The 21,735-nt window shown below is 37.4% G+C and overlaps 1 protein-coding gene across 6 annotated transcripts in view; it reads left to right on the top strand.

The window, feature by feature from the left end:
- Positions 1 to 21,735, top strand: part of Ptprc (protein tyrosine phosphatase receptor type C) — a 111,809-nt gene that overhangs the window by 84,139 nt on the left and 5,935 nt on the right. For all 6 annotated transcript variants that reach the window (XM_052199958.1, XM_052199962.1, XM_052199961.1 and 3 more), the window contains 12 exons: positions 1,291 to 1,400; positions 2,136 to 2,226; positions 2,314 to 2,390; positions 6,999 to 7,035; positions 7,122 to 7,219; positions 7,876 to 8,001; positions 9,607 to 9,764; positions 10,330 to 10,465; positions 12,043 to 12,192; positions 16,907 to 16,997; positions 18,410 to 18,543; positions 19,541 to 19,675. In XM_052199958.1, the coding sequence (XP_052055918.1) occupies positions 1,291 to 1,400; positions 2,136 to 2,226; positions 2,314 to 2,390; positions 6,999 to 7,035; positions 7,122 to 7,219; positions 7,876 to 8,001; positions 9,607 to 9,764; positions 10,330 to 10,465; positions 12,043 to 12,192; positions 16,907 to 16,997; positions 18,410 to 18,543; positions 19,541 to 19,675 (1,343 nt within the window). The remainder of the gene's footprint in view (positions 1 to 1,290; positions 1,401 to 2,135; positions 2,227 to 2,313; positions 2,391 to 6,998; positions 7,036 to 7,121; positions 7,220 to 7,875; positions 8,002 to 9,606; positions 9,765 to 10,329; positions 10,466 to 12,042; positions 12,193 to 16,906; positions 16,998 to 18,409; positions 18,544 to 19,540; positions 19,676 to 21,735) is intronic.

The raw sequence follows: 21,735 nt of genomic DNA, 5'->3' as shown, positions 1-21,735 counted from the left end.
AGTCAGCCTGGATGAGGTCTAGACATCTCCTGCTACCCAGAGGAACTAGCCAAAGTGATAATTGTATTTGAAAAGCAAAGTTTATTGTGATCAGTAAGATAAGTATGTCATACTCATGGACAACTTCTTTCTACATCTGACAATGGGGACAGTTAACATGACACTGGAGCAAGTACCAGAAACAGGAGATGGGCGACTAGGAGAAACATTTGCATGTGTGACAGCACAAATTTCCTGAGCCTTTTAAAACTGTGGTTTCTGGGCCTGGACAGACAGCTCAGAGGTGAAGAGCACTGGCTTCTCTGGAATAGGCCCAGAGTTAATTCCTAGCATCCACTGGGCCACTCACAATTGGCCTAAAATCTACTTCAAGAGAATCAAATACCTTTTCCAGCCCTGTACGGGCATGGCACACGAGTGCTGTGGGTGCAGACATGCAGAAAAAACTTATACACATAACTCAAATATTCCAAATATGTATAAACTATGTTTTGTCTAGTCCTTTATGTAGATATAGCTTGTCATGAGCATTCTCATAAAGGACATGATACGATGGAAAGAAAGGGGAGTACTCAGAACCCATCTGTATTGATTTTTCTCACAGAAAGTTATATTACAATCTATATAATGTTTTTTTTCTTTTTTATTCTGGAGATACAACATAAATATAATTTATTTGACAGAATAGGGTAACCAAATTAAGGTGACTAGTAGGCAGAATAGTATTCATCATTTTCTCTTTCCATATGTATAAGTACAGTATTTAACAAAAGTTCAAAATAAAGTCTGGGGTAGAGCTCCTGTGTGGATAGCTTGTCAACACAGGACAAGTATGGATGGGTCTGATGGAGAGAGAGAGAGAGAGAGAAGAGAGAGAGAGAGAGAGAGAGAGAGAGAGAGAGAGAGAGAGAGAGAGAGAGAGAGAGAGAGAGAGAGAGAGAGAAAATAATCATGGTATATTGGTATATAGAAATCTGTCAGTAATTACAAATTGAATGCAATCAAGTAAAAATAAGTGGATGTCTAACAATGATAATATTTGGGCAAGGACCTTTTATCTAGGCATAGGACAAGGAGAAACTCATTCTCATAGAGGGAACAGGGCAAAGTCAGAAAAAGACTGAGATACAAGATTTAGAAGTCTTTAATCTATAGGCAAATGCTTACATATGAATGAAATTTCCCACAGATGGGGAGAATGGAAATAGCTGGGTTATGCGCTCTCTTAGCACATGAAGATTTGATGGACAGACAGCTGCAACACCGGTCTTATCTCTAACTTGTTTACAGATGATGAAAAGCAGCTGATAGACGTGGAGCCAATTCATTCGGACAGTTTGTTGGAAACATACAAAAGAAAGATTGCTGATGAGGGCAGACTGTTCCTGGCTGAATTTCAGGTATGAGTTGTTCTTGACAGAAGGTAAGAAATTCCACATAGTCTTCAAGATGATTCCATGTTACACATATATGCATAACCATTTACCTTAATAACTTATCTACCGAGCACAAAAATCTAATATAGTCATATGTTGCTGCAATATTTGTAGATGAGGGATTCAGGAAGGATGGCAAAGCAACTCACAATAGGGAACTGGTAAGGCTTGGTGCATGGTGTTCTAGTGCATCTTATCTTAGTATGAAGGCCTGTTGCAAACAGATTTGGCTCATTGTGTCCTTGTATTCTAGATGACTATCTAATAATCAGTCACTAAGAAATTTTATATTTTTCTTTTAACATTATGCTTGTTTTGAAATTAAATTAAATTGCTCTATCATTAACTTTTTAAAAAAATTTCAGAATTCATAATAAAGTCAATTCCATCTATCTAATGTACAATGTTTGTCAGTATAAAGGATATATTTATATTACTTCATTTACCCCCAGTGATAACTGATAAAAGATAAAAATTCCTTTTCCTTCCTTCCTTCCTTCCTTCCTTCCTTCCTTCCTTCCTTCCTTCCTTCCTTCCTGCCTGCCTTCCTTCCTTCCTTCCTTCCTTCCTTCCTTCCTTCCTTCCTTCCTTGTTCTGCCGCGCTGCCTCCTTCCTTTCACCCCTTCTTCCATTCCTCATTCTCTCCCACCTCCTTCTTTAGGGGATCTTCTGTAACCCAATAATATTTGTATTTTTCAGAGCATTCCACGGGTATTCAGCAAGTTTCCCATCAAAGATGCCCGAAAGCCCCATAATCAGAATAAAAACCGTTATGTTGACATTCTTCCCTGTGAGTGCACTTTGGAACGGAGTTTCTGGGTATTGACACCATATGGCTACTCCTTGGTTCAGTATTAATTTCCTTTTCTTTAATCAGATGATTATAACCGTGTGGAACTCTCTGAAATAAATGGAGATGCAGGGTCCACCTACATAAATGCCAGCTACATTGACGTAAGTAAATACGCTGGGCCCCTTATGGCTTCCTTTGACTGTCAGAAATGTTTGTTTTCTTGACATATATGTTTTATTTAGTCCCTCCACTAGTTTTGCAAGAATTTAGAGAAATTATTATAAATATTTTAAGTTAAGCCTAGGACATCACTGACACCAAAAAACAAAATTCATTAACATTTACAAAGATTGTTACGTGTGTGCTTGCTGGTACTAGCGGTAAAATGGGGTTTTCTCCTTATGAAAATAAAACTCTCCTCTTTGCTGTGCATGAAGTGTCTCTGCATGGATTTCTCATAAGAACTATGCATTTGCTGCAGCTGACCACACTATGCCCACTAATACAGGAGCACTGGGAAACTCGAGTACTTTATAAAACTGTGATAAAATTAGGAAAGGCTTTAGCTGAGAAGGAGTTTAGGTCTGCCTAAGCCCAAGCTGGTGTCCTTCTGTTCACTGAGTGTGGCAGCAGTTTCTCCATTGCAGTGTTCATCTCTCCCTAGTAGTTATCCAAATTGAAAATATCTAGAAAAAACAGCAATGACGTTTAAAAAATTGGCATCTGTAATTCTTCGTTAAATAGGGTTTCATGTGAGTTCAAGAATTTTACAAGATAGAAAAGCACATATAGGTTGAGACCATCTCCTTAGCCAATCTACCCAGAATCTCCTTTCAGGAGAGCATTCATGTCTGTACATATTTCTTAACAAAAAAGTAAAATGCCAATGTTCACTAAGACTTTTTATTATATTCACATCATGATGTAGCCTGTTCTCTTCTGAATATGCATATAAACGCATCATTCCTTAGATATGCATATCTGTACACATATAGATCTATGCATAGTATAGATGTAGAATGTATAGCCATCTAAAATATGTATATATAGATCTCTCTATATTTGGAACACATGTAATAGTACTCTAAACAAAAATATTACATACAGATTCTTCCTGTAATGACCCAGAGAACACATTGGCTTCACATTTCAGAGTTAATCTTTGTCACAAATACTCAAGTCTTGAGTGGCCCAGCATTCCTTGAAAGTATGTAATATAGCTCAGCCACCAAGGACTTTAGGTATGAAGTCAGATCTTGTTGGATTTGCTCACAGGCTTGTCTATACTTTTCTTGTTCATGTTACAAAATACATGAAAAGGACAATTTAAGGAAGGGTAGGTTTCTTCTGGTTTGTGGTTTGAAGCACACTGTATGACTATGGAGAAGGTGTGCCTGAAGAGTGTGAGTGGCCAATCATATTGCATCTATAGTCAGGAAGCAAAGAGACAGATGCTATGCTAGGGCTCCTCTGTTCTCCCTTTCATTTATTAAGGGAATGAAGTGTTCCCTACGATCAGGGTGAGTCTTTCCTCATTCAAGCCTCTCTGGATACTCCCCTACACACGTGTGCAGAAATTTGTCTCTAAGGTGATCTTAATTATTATCAAATTGGCAATCAAAATTAAACAAGTGCAGGGTAAGGGGAGCTTGAAAGACAGCTCAGCAGTTAAGAGAACTGCCTGCTTTTGCAGAGGATCTATGTTTGGTTCCCACCACCCCACACTAGGAAGATCACCTGTAACATCAGTTTTAGGGGAACTGATGCCATCTTATTGCCTCTGCAGGCATTTGCACATATGTTGTACATGTACATGTACACGTACACACACACACACATACACACACACACACATTTGAAATACACAAAGCTTTAAACATAATGAATAGGCATCACAAGCTGTAGTTTGCTAACCAAGAGCCAAAGAATTTTCGCATCTTTTTATTTTTATGGTAATTTATGGTATAATTAACGAAAGTTAAATATGCTTTATACATTTTTACTATATAGAAAGAAAGACGCAATGTGCCATCTTGATTCACATTATTACGCTGTGGGTTTTAATTTAATTTATCTATATAGTAAATTTCTAAAAGAGGAATTTCAAATCCAAGGAACCTATATGATTATCATTTTTAAAATTTCCACATGGCAGCTTCCCTAACTTATAATCCATCTGCAACATATGAATGGTTTTTAAATGTACTATTGAAAGCTAACATAATTTTCTAGAATGTTATATGGTATGTGTACATATGGTATTTGCTTATTTGTCTGTGGTTCTCAAACCTTTTTACAAAGGATGGCAGTTGAAATTGAGGTCTTTTGTTATTATTTTGTTTTGCTTACATAAATGTGTAAAATTTTATTGAAATGGAAAGTCAATTTTTCCTTCATCATAGTTTATATGTAATTTACAGGTATTCATTTCTGAGATCTGGCATAATAAAACATCACAAGCTAGTACTATGAAAATAACATAAATCTATTCTCTGAGTTCTTGAGCTTAGAAATCTCAAAAGCAAGCTCTCAACATAACCATGTTCACTTGAGGTCTCATGGGAAAATTCCTATCGTACTTTCTTGCTTCCGGAGGCTTCCAGCTCTCCTTGTTTTTGATGGATAATGACTGTCTCTCTCCACTCTCTGCCTCCATCTTGTGGCCTTCTTCCCTCTTACAGCCCCTCGTATTTCATGTCTACCTTCTGTCACTTAAATGAACACTAGTCATTGTACTTGGGACACTCTGTTAACTCTCAGATCCACAAAGACATTTTATTTAAAGGCACAGTCTACAGTTGCAGCTAAGTAAAAAACTTGAAGACAAGAATCCAATCAACTACACACAATCTATTCAAAAGCATAAACTAATTTAGAAATACTTTCTTGTTGAACCACTCATGAAATATATACCTTTGTCAGCTCTGTGTTAATCATTAATAGATTTACTTCGTAAGATATCTTATGGTTTTCCAGAGCCAAATTACTCACATAAATGATTGTGACTATTTGTTAATAATATTACAATCTACCAAGTGCACTTGCTGTTTCTCAGTCATCATTTTAAATGATTTTCTTTATTAGTTAAATAACTTGCACAACTCACTGTGAAATAGTCCCAGTTTCTCTGGGAGAACCAGAACTAGCATTCTATCTACCTTTGGTAGTCTCTGAAGATAACAATCTAAACCTGTCTCTCATAAAATATTTTTGATATCTAACACTTTTTATATTCTTTTTAAAATATATATTCCTGCTTTACTTTTTCCATTAATGTATTTATTTTACATATAGACCACAGACCCCCTTCTCCCCATTCACCTCTCACATAGTCTATTCCCCATCCTCCTTTCCCCCTTCTCTTCTGAGAAGGGGGAGGCTCACCAGCTGTTGGAGGACCACCATGAAGACCAAGCTGCACTTCTGATACATATTAGTGAGGGGTGAAGGTCCAGCCCATGCATGCTCTTTGGTTGGTATTTCAGTCTCTGGAAGCCCTTAAGGAATCCAAATGAGTTAGAGGGGAATCTACATGTGCCAACGACCTCCATAATATAAACTCCTATCTCTGTTCTACATCTTCTCTGCAAAGCTTGTTTCCAGAACAAAGCAACACTTTCAGATGTGCAGAATGGTTCCAGAAATACCATAGTAGCCATTTGTAATTGTCACCTCCATTCAAACTGATATGGGCAAATGTCCTCTGCAGGCCAGACAATTAGTACCAAACAAATTTTGTTTTAGAGTACACAAGTTCATTTTCCAAATATCTTTGTCCTTCAAAGAAATGTAATGGAGAGCAGACTTAGCAATGCTCAAGATATTTTCAAAATTTAGGTAGACTCTAGAAATAAATAGCTACACATTCCGTTCATATATGGTTGATAATTATGGGATCAAGTTATAATTATGTTTCTCCAACTGAGCTCCAACCCCCTGGAAGGCAGATCTTCTCAGCTCCTAGAGAGGTTCGTGGCATAGTGCAGTAACTAGGCAGGTAGTTGGTGAATATATACATGCACATGACTGAAACCATCATGAAACTTACTAAAGTTAACTGAACATTCATTTAGCTGATGTGCAAAGTTTCAATCAATGGTAAAGCTACCACATCCTGTGGAATTTTCTCCACTAATAAAGTAAATTTAAGGTGTTTAAGAGAGTCTCACAAGGAATTAGCATATTTCATCTGCCTCTGTACTGCTTCCTTATCTTAACCAGTGGGGCAGAGAAAGCAGCCATTACAGATAATGAATGTTTTTATTTTCATATCTGGAATGGCATAAAAGGACTCTAGGGAATCCACGGTGTTCGAGCAATAGTTAATATGTGGAAATGTAGGTGTGTTCCCAGAGGGATTTATTGCAAGAAATTAAGTAGGACTCTGAAAAGGAACCCCCATGGTTGCTGAAAAGGTCTGACTAGCAGGTGGTTCTGTGGGGCAGGGGTTTCTAAGATAGGAAAGGATGGATTTGTCTTGTTAATTGCTACACCATCTCAGATGAGTAAAAGTCTAATTACAAAAGCTGTTTGTAGGACTGCATGGCAAAAATATATTCAGGTCATGAATACTGTTTGAAAATTGTAGCTAAACTTATTCAGTACCATTAAATATCTTGTTGCACATTAATCCTCCTCCTACAATGATCTGAAAGTGGCCAGGTGTGTTTATGACCACAGCAGAGCTCTATCAGCTTCTGACTCACAGTATTTTATGTTAATGAATAAGTGCTCCATAAACAACTGTTCTCTTTGCATGTTTTGATCAGGGATTCAAGGAACCCAGGAAATACATTGCTGCACAAGGTAATTGATTTTATATCCCGGAGTTTCTCCTAGAAACCTGTTTTATGGCACTTCTGAAGACTGGATAACTTGTACTTAACTCCTAGGGCCCCGGGATGAGACAGTTGATGACTTCTGGAGAATGATCTGGGAGCAAAAGGTCACAGTTATTGTCATGGTCACACGATGTGAAGAAGGAAACAGGGTAAGAATCCAGAAGGCTGGAGGTTGGGAGTGGGGAAAAGAAATGCTGAGTTGCATCTGGTATGACTTATACACACATTTCTCTGTTTTAACCTTGTTAACAGATTATGTCTTGTATATTGGAATATATATATATATATATATATATATATATATATATATACACACAAAGTATACGTGTATGTGTGTGTGTGTGTGTGTGTAACATTTACGTGAATTGATTTTGAAGCTCATATTTAATATTGTTGTAATTTTCAAACATTGTCATGTGACAACTTGATAAGTATTTAGGAATGACCACAGTAAAAACTGATGTTGGACACACATAATTCAATGTTGGGAGAAATAAAAAAGCCTATGGGTTCCTGAGCCCAGAAGTAACCACTTGCAATTGTATCACTTGTGGTAATCAATTTTGCAGTCTTTTTGTGATAGCTGACAAAGGCTGGACAGATCATCCTTTTTTTGATTGGTTAAGAGAAACTCATCCAGAAACAGTGAAAAATAGAACACATTTCAGCTCAAGGTGCACATGTTATTAAAAAAGTATGCAAGTGTTTGGGGAATCTCGGTTGAACACATATTTGGTTGTTTTGGGAATAAGCTGAAACTGCATTATAATAGACTATAATCATTAATGATTCTTTTAAATGATAGAACAAGTGTGCAGAATACTGGCCATGCATGGAGGAAGGCACTCGGGCTTTCAGAGATATTGTTGTGACAGTCAATGACCACAAACGATGTCCTGATTACATCATTCAGAAGCTGAACATAGCACATGTGAGTTGATCTCATTCTGCAACTTTGGGCTTGGTATGGCTTTTCATGAGAATGTAGCTATGTGAGGAACTAAAACACATCTGGGAAAAATTATTTTTAATGATCTTTAGGAGAAAGAGCTAGGTTAAAACAACCATGAAAGCTAACAGGATCAAATTTTAATCGTTGATTGAGGCATTGTTTTTCTGCACCAATCATACTCTTCCACTGGTCCTTTGAAGCAGTAACAAATGGGTCCCCAAGATGTGCTTTGTCAGGGAGAATGTTGTTAAGTGGTAAAACAAACAATCATCGTTGTGAGTAGTCTCTCTGGATAATGGGAAGCATATTTTAGAATATGGCACATTGCATGAGCATATTAAAACATACTTAGTTACAACTACACTGAGAAGAGAGAGGGGGATAGGGATGGATAGATGGAGGGAGGGAGCGAGGGAGGGAGATATTTTGTTCAGCAAAGAAAGAAATCAGCATGGTAAGACTTGAAATGGAGGTCGCCTCTTAGGCAATTCAATTTTCAGGAAAATTCTAGCTAGAGGAGCCTATGATACAGAACATAAATCAGTGGTTGCTTTAGTCTGAGCATGTCGGAATAGGGAGTCAGATGGGTTCAGACTTTCACTTTATAGCGTCAAAACTCTCGACCATTACATAGTGATGGGATACCACTCTGAAGTCTTTGATCTACCATGTATACCCTAGTAATGCAATTGAAACTTGCACACTCCATTAGAGTTAAACATTTCTTTGAATCCTATTTTTGGGAGGCTTTTTGGTCCTGAACTTTATTAGTACACATTTTCTCCAGGAAAATGAATCAAATCAAATCAAAACAAAACAAAAAGCCAGACTTGCTTAGTATTTCTCCAAAAGCCTTCTTTGCTCCGATGGCATCACTCCCTGCTATGCTTTTGGGGATGAACAATCCTGCCTAAAGCCAATAGAAAATGCATGCTTGGCAAGGGATGCCATTGCATACATCTGGGAGCTGCATAGAGGCCGATGTCTATCTATTCTAATAGGTATCTATTCTAATAAATTTTAATGTTGTCTATTGGAAAGTTGCAAAGAATATACTATCTTATTATTTATATTTTGAAAGATGGTAATTCTCTGTGTCAGAATCTGTAGAACAGAACACTATTAATTATAATTATAATTAATTATACTTCTCCATGTAGGAAATAATCCTGCTTGCTGGGAAACCAAGCAGATAAATACTGAAGAGCTATGTGGATGGAATTTACTCCGTATACAAACCTCCATCTATGGCTCTTGGTATCTTATTTTTAGTCCTTTGTTTTTTTAACTTTGACTTCATAGCACAGAAGGTCCAAGGAGCTTCTACTTTATTTACTCTTTCTTTATCTTCTCATTACTGTTTTACTGAACAGTGTGTGTAAGCCTTAGTTTGACTTTTCATGAACTCTTAGTAGTGGAATACGAAATTCAGTCCTGGAAATCCATGGTAGAGAGGGTTGGAGGCAAAGGCTTGGAGATACTTACATGAGGAGCCTATTGTACAGGTCTTCTTTCTTATATATCTACCTCACTGAGTTTGCTTTGAAAGAAACTTTCTCAAAGAATGCTTTATCTCTTGAGTAGAAAAAAGAAAAAGCAACCGGAAGAGAAGTGACTCATATTCAATTCACCAGCTGGCCAGACCATGGGGTTCCTGAAGACCCTCACCTGCTCCTCAAACTTCGAAGGAGAGTTAATGCTTTTAGCAACTTCTTCAGTGGTCCCATTGTGGTGCACTGCAGGTAAAGACTCTGTGGGGCAAGTGGACCCGTCAGCCTGCCCAACTCTTTTGAGGGACACTTAGGGACATCCTTATTGGCTAGTGCTCTTTTGTCAACAATTTGCTAAGATGAACTTATATTCATTTCTCAAACAGTTGTCTTATAAATTACATTTTATAATTGCATGTATTTGTGGGGGCATAAACAGACATTATGCTTTGTCAACTAAATAGCAAGAGCCTGAAAGAATATATGTTAGCAATTCTTAAGATAAAAGTGTCCTATTGCCTCTTCTTGATGGCTGTTTCACTTCTTTGTGAACATGACTAACACATTTCTTCTTTTTTTAAAAAAATGTCTTTGTGGTGTGTGTGTGTATGTCTTTGTGGTGTGTGTGTGTGTGTGTGCGCGCGCTCATGCGCACACGTGCTCTTTATAGAGCTTTATGAAGTCAGTTCTTTCCTTCCATCTTTATTTAAGTGGAATTCAGGGATCAAGTTCACTTCAATAGTCTTATCATTCAGACTCCATTACCCACTGAGACATCTGGTATACCTCATACCTTCCTTTTTGTTTGTTCCCTTAGTGCTGGTGTCGGGCGTACAGGCACATACATTGGAATTGATGCCATGCTGGAAGGCCTGGAAGCAGAGGGCAAAGTGAATGTCTATGATTATGTTGTCAAGCTAAGGCGACAGAGGTGTCTGATGGTGCAAGTGGAGGTACAGTCTTAGTTCACATGAACAGGCTCTCTATTGTTTGAGTTTTTAAATCTTCTGTGGCAGTAGTGAGGAGCTTAAAAGAAATTAATATTATTTACAGATTCAAATGGTGGAATAAGATAATGTTTTAATTTCTGAAAGCTAAAATGAGCTAATCCTTATCCTTGAAGCACTTTGTACTTGTAGAAATATATTAGTAGAAGCAAGGTGAATGTAATATAGTTCCCCAAGAATGAAGTCATTTGCATGATTAAGCTTGAAGAGATAGAACACAGCATTGGCAATTTTTCATAACACCAAGCAGACAGAATAGAATGGGGGATAAGAGTATCTTTTGTTTTCATTTTTTTCCACACATGGTTGATCTGACTCTTCAGTCTATATGGCCTTAAATTTGCAGCAGAAATCCTGCCTCAACCTCTCAGTGCTAGGCTAACACCATACCTGCAAGAACCTGGCTCTTTGCACTAGAGCTCAGAAGTTCAAATAAAGGGCCTGAGTTACTCAGTTACTCATTTTATGCATTGTTGGATTTTGTTTAATCTTTCTATGCTTCAGATAAACCATCCATAAAATGGAATTAGTGCTGAGATAAAGTCAGTATTTGCCTCATATAACAACAGTGAGAAAAAACATGGTTAACAGGAAAAGAATCAGTTGAAGTATTTAGGCATCTTTGGGGCATGTGCTGTGGCATTTGGTAATTGGGAGAAATAGTTATTATAGAAAATGTCTGTTTGGAAACACTACATATTTGTCTGTGCGAATGGTCGTAAGCAGAAACAGGTGCAGGAATGCTCCCTGGATTTTAATAGAATAACAAAATATTGGAAATGCTCTAAATACCTATCAGCAGGAAGTGGAAAATAACAACAAATTACTTCTGGTGTTGAAGAGAACAATTTAGTGTGTGTCTGTCTATGTGGTCAGATGCAGACATGGAATTCACAGGGGAATCAATATCAGTAACATGCATGTACTTGGGTGTCTGTAGAGAAACAGAAATGAGTGCCGCTCTTGTCAAAATAGAATGATATTCAGAAAATAATCAAAGTTAAAAGATATGCTAAACTAGATATGGCCATTTAAAAGGCTTATCAAAATATATCTTTTCTTTAAAAAGAAAAAAATTGACTCAAATGAACTAGTAAAAACATTTGGAGTTGCTGGATTTCAGTTTGGCATACCAGATCTTAGATTTCTTCACTGGAAAAAGATGCTATAAAAACTTTGAATAATATATATATTTGTTCTATAGGATATTTACTTGTTTTTCAACATATTTTGAAATTTATTTTAGCTTTAGGTAACGATTAATAATAATTAATTTCAATTAATGGATACTCTCTTTGAAAAGTCACTTCTTTCTCTGGCATTATAGTCTAAAATGCAATTTGTTCACAGTCTAGAAATTTGTGACTCAATTTCCAAAATATTTGTGTGTTACAGTTGTAATTATTCTTTTATTACACAGGTTCCCAATGTGTGAAAAATTTAGTACACACATATTTTAGTTAAATGTGATATATAGGGCTCTACAGTATATTTTAGTTATGTGTGCTGTTTGATTCTTGCAGGCACAGTACATCCTGATCCATCAGGCTTTAGTGGAATATAATCAGTTTGGGGAAACAGAAGTGAGCTTGTCTGAGTTACATTCATGCCTACAGAACATGAAGAAGAGAGACCCGCCCAGTGACCCCTCCCCTCTAGAGGTTGAATACCAGGTAACAAGTGTCACAGCAATGTCAATTGGTATAAGTAATTTTGAGCAATGTGGATTCTTTTCAGGTCCTTGCCAGTTCTTGACTCCAAAGCAGTAGAATGCAGACAAAGAAGCCAAGACTCCACTAGTTTAAAAAAAATGTCTGTATTTATACAACAGTTATACAAGAGGATTGTTTAAATCTTGAAGTATGAGTCTACAGCTAATACTCTTGCTTCACAAAGCTTATATGAACAGTGCCAAAATAATCACACTAGCCACATAGTGGTCTGCCACAGGCAATGTAACATTTTACCTTTAAATACTAAATCTGGTTTTGGCTTTAAATAAAATAATTAGAAGGATTTATGACTGATTATGAAGTTGAACTGGCTGGAGCTGGTAGACAGAACATAAAGGATAAATATTTGCATCTCCACCTCTTTATTAAGTGATTATTCTAAAAGCCAATTGAGAATGAACTTTGCAGTGATGCAGCCATCCTCATACAGCTTCATTGTCAAAAGTAGTGTGAATTTTCCCCCTCCATCTGTACTGTAATTTCCAGTTTAGTGAGACTTTCAGTTTCATTGGAGATGAGGATGCGCTTTTCTTTGATCAGATGCAGGCCACTTGACTGGTTATGATAAAAGTGGGGCTGAGCTTGGAGGACAGCAGGCAGCATCTAATGATTCTCAGTATCACCATCTTCCAAAGACTTGACCTATAGTGAGTGACTAGTAGCTAGAGAACAAGATTGAACATCATAGAGCTTTAGCATAATGTTATTACTCTTTGACCTCACGAACTGACCGTAAGCTCACTAAGTCACATACAAATACTCGCTATTTAGTGGTGCTGGTATAGTTAAGGTAAACATTTGTATGTATAGTCACTAAAAGAAAGAGGTACTTATTTTTTCAACAGAGCAGATACGATTAAATTTCTTATGGGTGCCAAGGATATTTGTTGGCACAAGAGTCAGAGTGCTTTGCAAGTGGACATGGGAAAGGTCTAAGAGTGTCATCTAGCACTCACCGGCTATAACACACAGAGTCTGTAGACATTACTCCACCTAGCAGAGTGGCTGGTACATGTGGTGATGGGATGTCAGAAAGTGGAAGTAGCTCCTTTACAGTTATCTTTCCTTTGGTAGTAATATATTAGAAATGTTTACTTGGCACATAATTGTACATATTTGTGGTGAATAGTAGGTTATGCCAAAACAGGTTTATTATACATGCGAATCAAACCAAAGTAACTGCCATTACATTAGTTCAATCTCAAGTGTCTTTTATTTATAGAGGAATTGTGAAACAAAGTCATGAGTGGAGAGTTGAGGAAAACCAGGGCCACAAGGGCAATATAAATCTTAGTGCTCAAGGAAGGAGACAGAGTAGGAAATAGTTAATTGAAAGTTAATAAGATAGTCAGAAGTTATTGCATGATCATTTGGTGTTTATGGCCATGAATTGAAAGAGTGTCATTTAGTGGTTTTGACTGAGATCTATGGAACTAGAGGTTGTACAAATCCATGTAGATCTGAAAAGTTGTTATGTGGAAGAAGAACAGCAAAGGAATTGAGGGTCTTTGCAAGTGAACGTTTGTAGCAGAGGATGACAACATATGAAGGGGTTGTACAGAAATCAAGAAAGTCATAAGAACAGTTATGCTGGAGACTTATGAAAACACCAAGTTCTAGCAGAAAGTTAGAATAGATGACAAGGAAGAGGGGTAATATTCAGTTACATAGATGATTCAAGTCATTAGTTTAGACATGATGTCATGTTTGTAATAAAACAGACAAAGGTGGAGTGGTGAGACTGAATGGGTGAGGAGTTCAAAGAGTGATCAGAGGAGGCGAGAAAGATATCAAGCCATAGCAAGGTTGCATTGATTATGTCACCATTGTTGGCCTAACTGAGGAGATGAGCATCTTGTGGGCAAGAGCCCATTACTACCCAGGCCTAAAAATGATGAGATCAGGTGATTCTGAAATTGGTGATTCTAAAATATGAATGAAAAAAATGAAATTCATTGGATTCTGTGAGTAAGAATTTAGTATAAATGGCTTGCAAGTGGAAGGCAGAAGCAAAGAAAAAATGTAATTCTTATTCAAACTATGAGGCTAAGAAATGCAAGCTTGACAATAATTCAACTTCTTGGTGGTATCAAGTGATATATACTTGGTGTAAAAGGGAACAGAAAGAGATTTCTGGGAGAAGAGGATTTGGATGTAGTTTTGCTGAGGAGAGACCATGGACACCAGAAAGTTGATAGAAAGGTATTTGCTGAGATATCACAGTGATGATTTAGCCTTTCCTGTGTATAGAAGACCAGATTTCTGTTTACCCAAGATAGGACACACAAAGACACATCGAAGTCACAATTCCATTAGAGTTCAATTTGGGCAACCAGGAAGTTTGCTAGGCTTACTTGCAGAATACAGGTAAAGGATTATTTATAATAGTAAAGATATCTCACATCAGATGGATCAATACAAAACTCTGCACCATTGTAGATAATGACCTCATCTAAGCTGAGTCACCTTTCGGCTAACCTTACATTTCTTATTCACCCCAACATTACCCAAGACCATGCACAGTTGGCCTGGGACCCTACTCTTACTTATTCTACTAAAAGGTGTCAGTAACCTTAGAACCATGGACCTAGCTATTACTGTCCTGTCCTGTATACTGGTCGCCTCTCTGAGAGGCTTAGATTTGGGCATTTGAAAGAAACAGAGATTGAAGGGTAAATAATTCTCCATATTCAACTGCTAGAAAGGGATTCAACAGTTCTACTTAGGCTATTAGGTTCTTTCTACTTGAACTCTGTTTGTTGGGTGGTATCTTACAACATGCAGTGGTATTTTCCATAGGTAGCTGGTTTTCTGTTATTTACAATTTTCATTGCTACGTTCAAGTATCAATAAAAACCCAGTTATAGTTGAGAAAAAATCAAGAGCAAGTGAAGGAGAGATTTATTTTGGCTCATGGCTTGATGGTTTGGTCCATTGTGGAGGAGAAAGCACAATGGAAGAGAATGTTCTCAGACTTTGATCACAGACCATCTAGCTGCCCCCTCCCCCGAACCAGGCCATACTCCTCTCCTTGTAGACTGATAGCCCCTGCTGTGGGAAGTCAGTTTTGGGTTTTGAGGGTAGAGAGATCAAGCCCAGTGCATATCCCTTGCAACTGAAAGATCATTAACAGTACTAACCTATGCCTACCTTCTTAGACTGAGTTAGACTGAAAAGCTAGTATAGAATTTCCTTCCATATTGGGAAACTTGTAAAATTAAGAAGTGTTCTTAGCTCCTTAGGGAAGTGAAGGACCTGTCTCTATTTTATGAAACCTCTACATGTTAGATATTATGCCTAGCTCTCCCATTGCTGGCCTTTTCTGGGTTTATAGCAAAGGCTCTCAAGCTCCCATCATGCTGTCAATGATATAATGTTATATTATGTGAATTGCTCTACCACTTCAAGACCCAATCATTGCACTGTGCACCATGGTCTCAACCATCTCTCTCCTAATAAAACACATTCTGCAGGGTAATTTTGTGGCAACTCCTTCACCAAACAATTCTGCTGGTCTTCTTTATGATTAGGCTGTGGCATCAGGAGCATGTGGCTGCTGCACATTTCCTTGGCAAATGGTCCATATTTCTGTCACCTTCAGTATCCTGAGGTCTCAACTGCATCTTAAGTTTCCCCATCATAGCTTCACACCCAGATCACTCCAGAGTTACATACAAGGCATCTAACTGTGCTACACATTGACTGGGCTCAGCAGCATTTTGGAACCATATTGTAAAATTCTGTAACATCCACACCCTTGCATCTTTCATGGCTCGCATCACAAGGATAATGCCTGGTCTCTTTGCTGGGTGAACCTCTTGGATCACTGCTCCAGTTGCTCTGTATGTCTCCATGGCTGAAGTTTAGAAAACACATCCCTAGAAAGCCATGACGCTGTACAATGCTATGAAGGCTTTCTTTGTTCATGCATTCTCTTTTCAAATTACAGTTTTTCAAACGAGTTTGAATTGCTATACTTTTGCTCTGTCTCATTCTTTGGGTACCATTTTTGTTGACCGTGACGCGGTCACTTAAAATAATTTACCATTATGGGGTGGATAATAATGAAAGTCTTTATTTTGTGGCTTCAACGACTATAGGAAAAAGCTATGCAAACTTATTGTAAGCATCTTTTAACTAAGATGTAAACTCTATTAGGTAAAAATGTCATTTTCAGTCCCAACTCCTCATGTTAAAGCTACTAAATGTCCAAATAGTAAAAAGAAATGCTTCAGAGTCAAAACTTTAAAACTTGTGGACTCAGAGTTAACTTTAAGGAACTGAACTAGGAGTTTGACCTTGTTCCAATGAGAATGTGGGCAACACAAATTGGACTTGGTGTATTTTTTTTCTTGTTGTGGGGAGGGCACATGGGTCTCCACCCATGCTTCCACCCATAGGTGGAAGGGTGGATCTAGAAGGAATAGGAAGTGAGTATGATCAGAGAGCATTGTATGAAATTGCCAAATAATAAATTTATTATATTGAGAAAAAATTAAAAATGTAAATAAACAATTAAAAACATCCTGTCCCTCTGGGGAATTATAGAAATATTATAGGCATTCATGATATCCTTGTTTAAAAGCTATCTCAGGCTATAGTACTTTAGGAAATATTAGATTTTAAAGGAGGCTTTCTTCTTTGTTTTTCTTAGAGACTTCCTTCATACAGGAGTTGGAGGACGCAGCACATTGGAAATCAAGAAGAAAATAAGAAGAAAAACAGGAATTCTAATGTTGTTCCATGTATGTGGTTGATTTTATTTCTTGTATCAGATACAGCTAAGCCACTTTTGGACTTACGTAATGTAAGACATGAACTGTGAGGTGACCCTTGATTGACAATAGATAAGTTTGTGGGCAGCTAAGTGGTGCAGGCCTTTAGTCCCAGCACCTGGGAGACAGAGGCACGAGGATCTTTGTGAGTTTGAGACCACCTTGTCTACAGAGTAAGTTTCAGGACATCCAGGACTACACAGAAAAACTCTGTCTCAAAACCCAAAAGAAAGAGAGAGGAGGCGGAGAGAAAGAAATTAATTAATTTATGGGATATCTAAAATATAATTTTAGCAGATTATTTAGAACCCAAGTATTTTCAATTAACTTTAAAAGACAGACAGTATTTAGTGTGTCCACCCCTACCCCAACACAGGCATATTTGCAAAAACAAAAAGCAGAAATAGAAATAGAAGATTAAACCTTTGAGTTGGGGCAAAGAAAAGCTTCGTCTCCCTCACTACTTTTATCTTACCTTTATTATATGTCAGGGTTACCATGAGATAGCAGAGGTTTTAACAGTGTTGAAAGCTGGAAAGGTTTGATAAACTGTCACTCACTAAACTTACCACATTGAAAATATGAACAATTATTTTAAGTTTATTTCTATTTAAGAATACTGATAGGATCATACCTGGTGCTGCTTCGATTGTATCCAGCTGCATGTACCAAAATTAGCACAAGTAAAATATAAGTCAAGCTAATAAAAAAGACAACCAGATAAATCAATGCAATACATGGCTGATCTAGTTAATTTCTAGTTAAGTCCTAGTTAAGTCCTTGTTAATACTGTTAAAATATAGAACTGATAGTAATATATTTAAGCACATCATCAGCCAGGTTATTAGTGATTTAAAACATCGAGAAACAAGGAATACTTTAGAACTAGATAAAATTTGGATTAAAATGGATTTGTTTAGTAAAAAAAAATAATATAAGGTTACTTGAATAACATTAAAAACAAAAGTCTAAGATGTGAAAATTTTTCAGTTATATTAACCAGTATGGTGATGATTCATGAAGAACTAAGGTGCTATATAACATCGATCCATCAGTCGGAATATAATGATGCTACTTCTAGAACTTGTGATTTCATTACTATAATCATTTGGGTACTTTCTTCCTTTTTGACTTTTATAACTAATTTTAATCATTAAATGCTGAAATTTATCTAGACTCTTATTGCAGTTAGATCAGTTTATTTACTTCTGAATTTCCTCTTCATTTCTGTGTCTGTCAGTAGGAACTTTGATTCATTTGCGTTTGAGTTTTCAATTGAGTCCAGGAATGCGATCATTCCAAGCATATTGTCTGTAGGTGAGCTCAGTCCTCAACCCTGAGGACTTCTTTGGAAGGACTTGCTGCCGTTTCTTTTTCCACAGATGACTTTAACAGAGTGCCACTTAAACATGAACTGGAGATGAGCAAAGAGAGCGAACCTGAATCAGATGAGTCTTCAGATGACGACAGTGACTCGGAAGAAACCAGCAAATACATTAACGCATCATTTGTGATGGTAGGTACTCACACTCCAAAACCAGGCTCCAACCATGTTGAGGTGATGGCTGTGTTCCTTGGTCTATCACTTAAGCAATATTATACACAGATAAGGAGCTCAGTGATAATCACATATTCATAGGTGCCAAAGTTTCACCAGGTAATATCATTTTAAACATATCAAACTCCCTAAAGGGATTAAAATTTCATCATTTTATTTAGAACAGGCAGTGCTATTGCTTGTAGTTTATGTTAAACATATTGACATGCTAGTTTAACAACAAAATTACAATAAACAAAACTATTAGAACATATTAGTTATTCCAATCAGAACACCTGAATTTTCATGATGATACAGTGAAGCTTTTTCACTTAGATAACTAAGTTAGTTAGAGTTTTGCAACCACCCTAGCAATGATCTTGTTAATTTTGAAAGTCACATATCAGCATTTTTGAAAGTCTCTCAGATGAATTTATATCATTAAATATTTGGGGATAAAAACAAAACCCAAAGGCCCCAAACCAAAACTAAACAAACCAACCAAACAAAACTCAAAAAGACTAAATAAGGGATTCAGTAAAGACTTACAAACTCAGTTGGATTTATTTATTCTCCAGATCTTCCTGAAATTCATACTTTAGTGAATATTAGGTTCATTACATTATGTCAGGAGAAAACCTATAGACACAAGTTAAAATAGATCAATAATAAGAATAATTTTGTATGATGAAATTAATCCATTTTCACAATTAACATAATTAATAGAGAGAAAAGTTTTTAGAAAAATATTTTTGATAGTTAGCATTGCATAATGCAACTGTAATTTCATTCACATCGTTAGGTGAGAATGAAATATTTTATGAATGGACACTGAATTTTTCTTGGTCTTCAGAATCTTAACTTTGTCTATTAATGGCAATGATACCAAATCAACTAATTTTTTTCTAAAAGTTTAAGAGGCTATTGCTCTTTCTTTGATAGTAGCAGTAACAAATTCTGTCTTTGTGGTTTTTAGAGTTACTGGAAACCAGAAATGATGATTGCTGCTCAGGGGCCACTAAAAGAAACTATCGGTGACTTTTGGCAGATGATATTCCAAAGAAAAGTCAAAGTTATTGTGATGTTGACAGAGTTAATGAATGGAGACCAGGTTTGTGCTTTGACGAACACTGATTTAGAAAACCCTTGACCATGCAGGGCCATTCTCTGCTCTTGGATTCCTTGCTTATTGCTGTGCTTTCCATAACTGATTTCTCCAGGACACAGTCCACCTTGTGATTGCCCTGGGGATCTTGGACAGGTTGGTTTCCTTGTCTTATGTCTGGGTTCTGACATTCTCTCTATTTCTGGGCACGTGGAGGAGGGCCTACAGTTGAAGATATTTTTTACTTTTCTCCTATATTCACGTGTGAAAATCCACTTTCCAGCCTGGACAAATATGTTTACATACAGAGCCTGGCACCATACTTGGTATTCTCAATATGCAAATATCCCATGTACCTAAATGAACCCCCTCTGTGCCTCCAAACTCCATTCTTCTAGGAAGACGAAATGCTTTGAAATACTCAGCTGTGTCTTCCCTTCTTTGTTCCCATGGGATATTATTGCCACAAAATTCTGTAATTGGTGGTAAACTTAAGCCGCACATTTACTTCCTAATTAATCCATGTGACATATCTTTGGCATTTTCCTTAATACCCTGAGATACCATTAAAAATTCCCAATGGTAGATCATTTAATAGGATTTTAGTTCTGACATATGGTAAGTGAAACCCTCATAAGCATGAACCAGGATCCACTCTGACTCTCTCCCTTCCCCTTTCTCTGCTTCTCTACCCTACAGATCTCCACTGCTCAGTCCCCCATTCTCTCTCTTCTCTGTCTCTGTCTTTCATCCATCTCCCTCTAGAGTTCCATCTCCAGCTTCCTTCCTCTACTTCTTGTCAGCAAGTATAGGATGCCAGTTTGTAGAGACCTCTGCTTCCCTTACTCTCCAGTCAGAGCCTTTACTTTCATGCTGTCTCAGTGTAGCTTTTCATAGAGTTGGCCATCAAGATGCTGGGTGAAATCTTGAATCAATGCAAATAAACTCTGTTCTCAAGGGACCAGTGGGGGAATAGCAGAGCTCAGGTTATTGGAAGAGTCATGGCTGATGCCAGCTCATTCTATAGATTTTTGAAGACGTTGAATAATCAGGGTTTAAAAAGAGACAATTTCCAAAGACCTCTTCTAGAGATGATAAAGCTACTTTTGAATTACTCTGATCATTTCCAAACAGCCACCATGCAGTGAATTTTTCACTATTTATTTATTTATTCATTTATTTATTTATTTTACATTTCAAGTGTTATCCCTTACCTGTTTTCCCCTCAGCCTGCTTCTTTGAGGGTGTTCCTGTACCTACCCACACACTGCTGCCTCCCTGCCCTCAATTCCCCTACATTGGGCATCTTTCAAGCCTTCATAGGACCAAGGACCTCTCCTCCCATTGATGTCTGACAAGGCTGTCCTCTACTACATATGCAGCTGGAGCCATGTGTACTTCTTGGTTGGTGGCTTAGTCCCTGGGAGCTGTGGGGTATCTGGTTGGTTGATATTGTTGTTTTTCCTATGGGGTTGCAAACCCCTTCAGCTCCTTCAGTTCTTTCTCTGACTCCTCCACTGGGGACACCATACTCAGTGCAATGGTTGGCTGCAAGCATGACTCTGTATTTGTAAGGCTCTGGCACGTCCTCTCAGGAGACAGCTATATCAGGCTCCTTTCAGCAAGTTTAACATCCACAATAGTGTCAGAGTTTGGTGACTGTATCCAGGATGAATCCCCAGGTGGGACAGTCTTTGGATGCTCTCCCTTTCCTTCAGTCTCTTCTCTGTACTTTGTTTCCATATATGCTCCCTTGAGTATTTTGTTCCCCTTTCTAAAAAGGACTGAAGCACCCACACTTTGGTTTTCCTTCTTCTTGAGCTTCATGTGGTCTGTGAATTTTATTTTGGGTATCCCAAGCTTTGAGGCTAATATCCACTTATCAGTGACTGTGTTCTTTTGTGATTAGGTTACCTCACTCAGGATGATATTTTCTAGGTCCATCCATTTGCCTAAGAATCTCATGAATTCATTGTTTTTAATAGCTGAGTAGTACTACATTGTGTAAATGTACCACATTTTCGGTATCCATTCTTCTGTTGAAGGATATTTGGGTTCTTTTCAGC

The sequence above is a fragment of the Apodemus sylvaticus genome, chromosome 12 (genome assembly GCF_947179515.1).
Source record: "Apodemus sylvaticus chromosome 12, mApoSyl1.1, whole genome shotgun sequence".
Classification (NCBI taxonomy): Eukaryota; Metazoa; Chordata; class Mammalia; order Rodentia; family Muridae; genus Apodemus; species Apodemus sylvaticus.
This window is presented reverse-complemented; position numbering and strand designations above follow the sequence as displayed.